The sequence below is a fragment of the Carlito syrichta genome, unplaced genomic scaffold (genome assembly GCF_000164805.1).
Source record: "Carlito syrichta isolate Samal-C Ts95f unplaced genomic scaffold, Tarsius_syrichta-2.0.1 Scaffold316424, whole genome shotgun sequence".
Lineage (NCBI taxonomy): Eukaryota > Metazoa > Chordata > Mammalia > Primates > Tarsiidae > Carlito > Carlito syrichta.
Window position 1 is genome coordinate 151,005 of NW_007260520.1, and position 2,802 is coordinate 153,806.

At 46.6% G+C, this 2,802-nt stretch overlaps 1 protein-coding gene across 1 annotated transcript in view; it reads right to left on the minus strand.

Moving 5' to 3' along the window:
* Positions 1-2,638, minus strand: part of FBXO17 (F-box protein 17) — an 8,510-nt gene extending 5,872 nt beyond the window's left edge. Inside the window, exons 1-2 of the mRNA XM_021707191.1 lie at positions 2,577-2,638; positions 2,272-2,383 (exon numbers count right to left, since the gene is read on the minus strand). Of these exons, the coding sequence (XP_021562866.1) occupies positions 2,272-2,383; positions 2,577-2,580 (116 nt within the window). The 5' untranslated portion in view covers positions 2,581-2,638. The remainder of the gene's footprint in view (positions 1-2,271; positions 2,384-2,576) is intronic.
* Between the last annotated feature and the right edge of the window lie 164 nt (positions 2,639-2,802).

The following is a 2,802-nucleotide window of genomic DNA, read 5'->3' on the forward strand; positions in this document are numbered from 1 at the left end:
GCTATTTCCAGACACTTCTGATTACAGTGAACATCTCAAAATATGTATACATTTTTTTGCACACTCAGTATACAGAGGGGGAACTAGGATCTTACCTAACCCTACATTCAAAGGTAGATTAAAGACCTAAATGTGAAAGATAAGACTATGAGGCTACAAGGCCACTGCACTCCAGCCTGGGCAACAGAGTGAGACTCCAACACACACACACAACAAAAAGGAACCAACCAGACAAAAAAACTATGAGGTTACAAGAAGACAGCACATAAGATAAATTGTTAGGACCTAGCAATGGGGAAAGATTTTCTTAACAGTGTCAAGAACACAAATTCTGAAGAAAAAAAAGATTTCTACCCAACAGAGAACACCACAGACAGAGTTAATACAGATGGCAGAATGGGAGAAGGAAGGATGCACAAACACATCTAGACTATACAAGGAATTCCTGCATGTCAACAAGAAAAGGACATCTACACTAATAGAAAATATGAGTGGGCAATTTACAAAAGAGGGAATTTAAAATACTAACAATCACATGAAGAGATGTGTCATTGTTAGTAAAGAGAAAAATGCAAATGAAGAGCAACGAGATACCATGACTCCTAATATGAGGGGGAACCCCAAAACACTGGAATTTTTTAATTAAAAAATTGTGTATTTATTCTTACGTGTTTAAACTTCTGTCACCTTCAAAGTATTCTCCATTTGATACAATACAGCTATCGAGATGCTTTTTCCACTGCTATAAACAGGTTTTGGGTTTTTTTTTTTTACCTCATCAGCTTTGATGCCTTTTAATGTTTCTGCCTTTTTGTTTCACCTCGTCCACATCACATTTCCCTCTGAGGACTCTTTTCATCCGGGGAAACAAGAAATGGTCACCGGGGCGAGATCGGGTGAATAGGGAGGATGGGGCATGGGCGTCATGCTCTGTTTTGGTCAAAAACTGCTGAACACTCAAAGCGGTGTGGGCAGGTGCACTGTCATGGTAGAGTCAGTCACCAGTTTGCCACAACTTGGGAACTTTCTGCTGCAAATCGTGATGCAACCTTCTCAAAACTTCCAGGTAAAAACTTTGGTTGACCATTTGATCCAGAGGAACAAATTCTGAATGTATTACAAGGGCCCTGCCCTCCATAAAATAATTCCAGTTTGTTTTGGGTTCCCCTTGTATACTGGCAACTACTAGAAAGCTGGAAAATGCCACTTTAGAGAAGTCACCTTTGGGAGAAGGAAACAAAAGGAGAATGGAGAATGACGGGGGTATGAGGATAAAAGAGAATCACCAAACTGCTTTGGTATCTCCATGCCATTTATCACAATCCAGACGCTCTAGAGCCAGATTACCTGGGTTCAAATCCCAGCTCCATCATTTACTAGATGTTGGTTACTCTTTTGCCTCAGTTTCCTGTTATAAAGTGGGGACAATAGTAGTACCCCTGTCACAGGGTTGTCGCCAGCATTGAGAATTATGTGTAAAATGCCTAGCATAGAATAACCCTTGTGGGAGATTTCTCCACTTGGATGTTAATCAGCCATCTTGACTCAGATTAACTTCAGTTTGGGAATGCCTTCCGATTCCTACCTTATTTACTGTCCTTAGTGTGAGAATATGTACTCACAATAAATCCTACCTTTAGATCAAAGTGAACTTGATGTGATTGGTTACAAATGATAGGCTATGACGCACATAGCATTCGTGCCTGTTCTGAAGGGTTGCCTTCCATTGTTTCACATATTCTCTCTAGAGCACGCACACCCTTTCCCTATGGTACATAAGCCCTGAGTCTGAGAAGGAGAGGTGCAGAGACCCACCTGTCTTGCTACCACCCATGACCACACTTCTGCCTATAAGTTTCCCAACAAATCACCCTTTACCGAAAAACTGGATTTGTCTGCCTCGTTCTTTGGTTTCTTGGCTCCTTCCGCATTTGGGGTCGTTTTGAAATTATGGCCCTTTCACGAAACACCCCTCTAAGATGTTTGTTGTGTGGTTTGTGTTTAATGTCTCTCCCGACTCTACATATAAAACACAAATGAAATGAAAAAAGAGCAGGTGGTTCCTCTTCGTGGTTTTTCCTTATCTCTCTGGCATATAAAACAACACCTGGTACCTGGCAGGCCTTCGACAGGTATTTGATGATTGAATGAATGAATGGGGGAAGGAGAGGGTGAAGGTAGGTGAAAGGATGAGGACCGTGGGGTGGGGTCCCTCTCTCTCCTCGAGGTCCTTGCCCCAAGGATCAGGGGCCACTCACTTGGCCCACTCACTCGAAAGAAGTCACGAAGCAGGTCTGGGAAGGAGCCCCGGGCACCAGCATTAGGTTGTTTTCCACGCTCCAGCCATTCCCGCCGTGCTCCATCTCCCAGCCTCTGAAGCCCTCTGTGGGAAAACAGTAGGATTGAACATAAGATCGGCCAGCCTGCTTGCCCAGCCAAGACCCCGCCACCACCCAACTGGTCCCACCCCGTCCCCCCTCCCGCGCTCCAACCCTCCCCCTGGCTTCCCCTAGGACGCCTCCTTCTAGTATCCTGCATTCCTGCTTCCACCCCATGGCTGCGTCTCTCAGTCCTACCCATCCATTCAACTCTTCCTCAGTCCCATTTCCCTGCTCCTTCTCCTTCGGTACCGCCCCTCTGTTACGCCTTCCTTCTGTAGCGCAAGCGGCCTCCTTTCTCTCCCGGGCCCGCCCCGGCCCCATCCTCCCGCCTTGCCCCGCCCACTCCCCCGGTTTCCCCGCCCCTCGCCCACGCCCATTGGGCCGCCCCGCACCCCGGGCCCCTCCTCCTCCAGCCACGCCC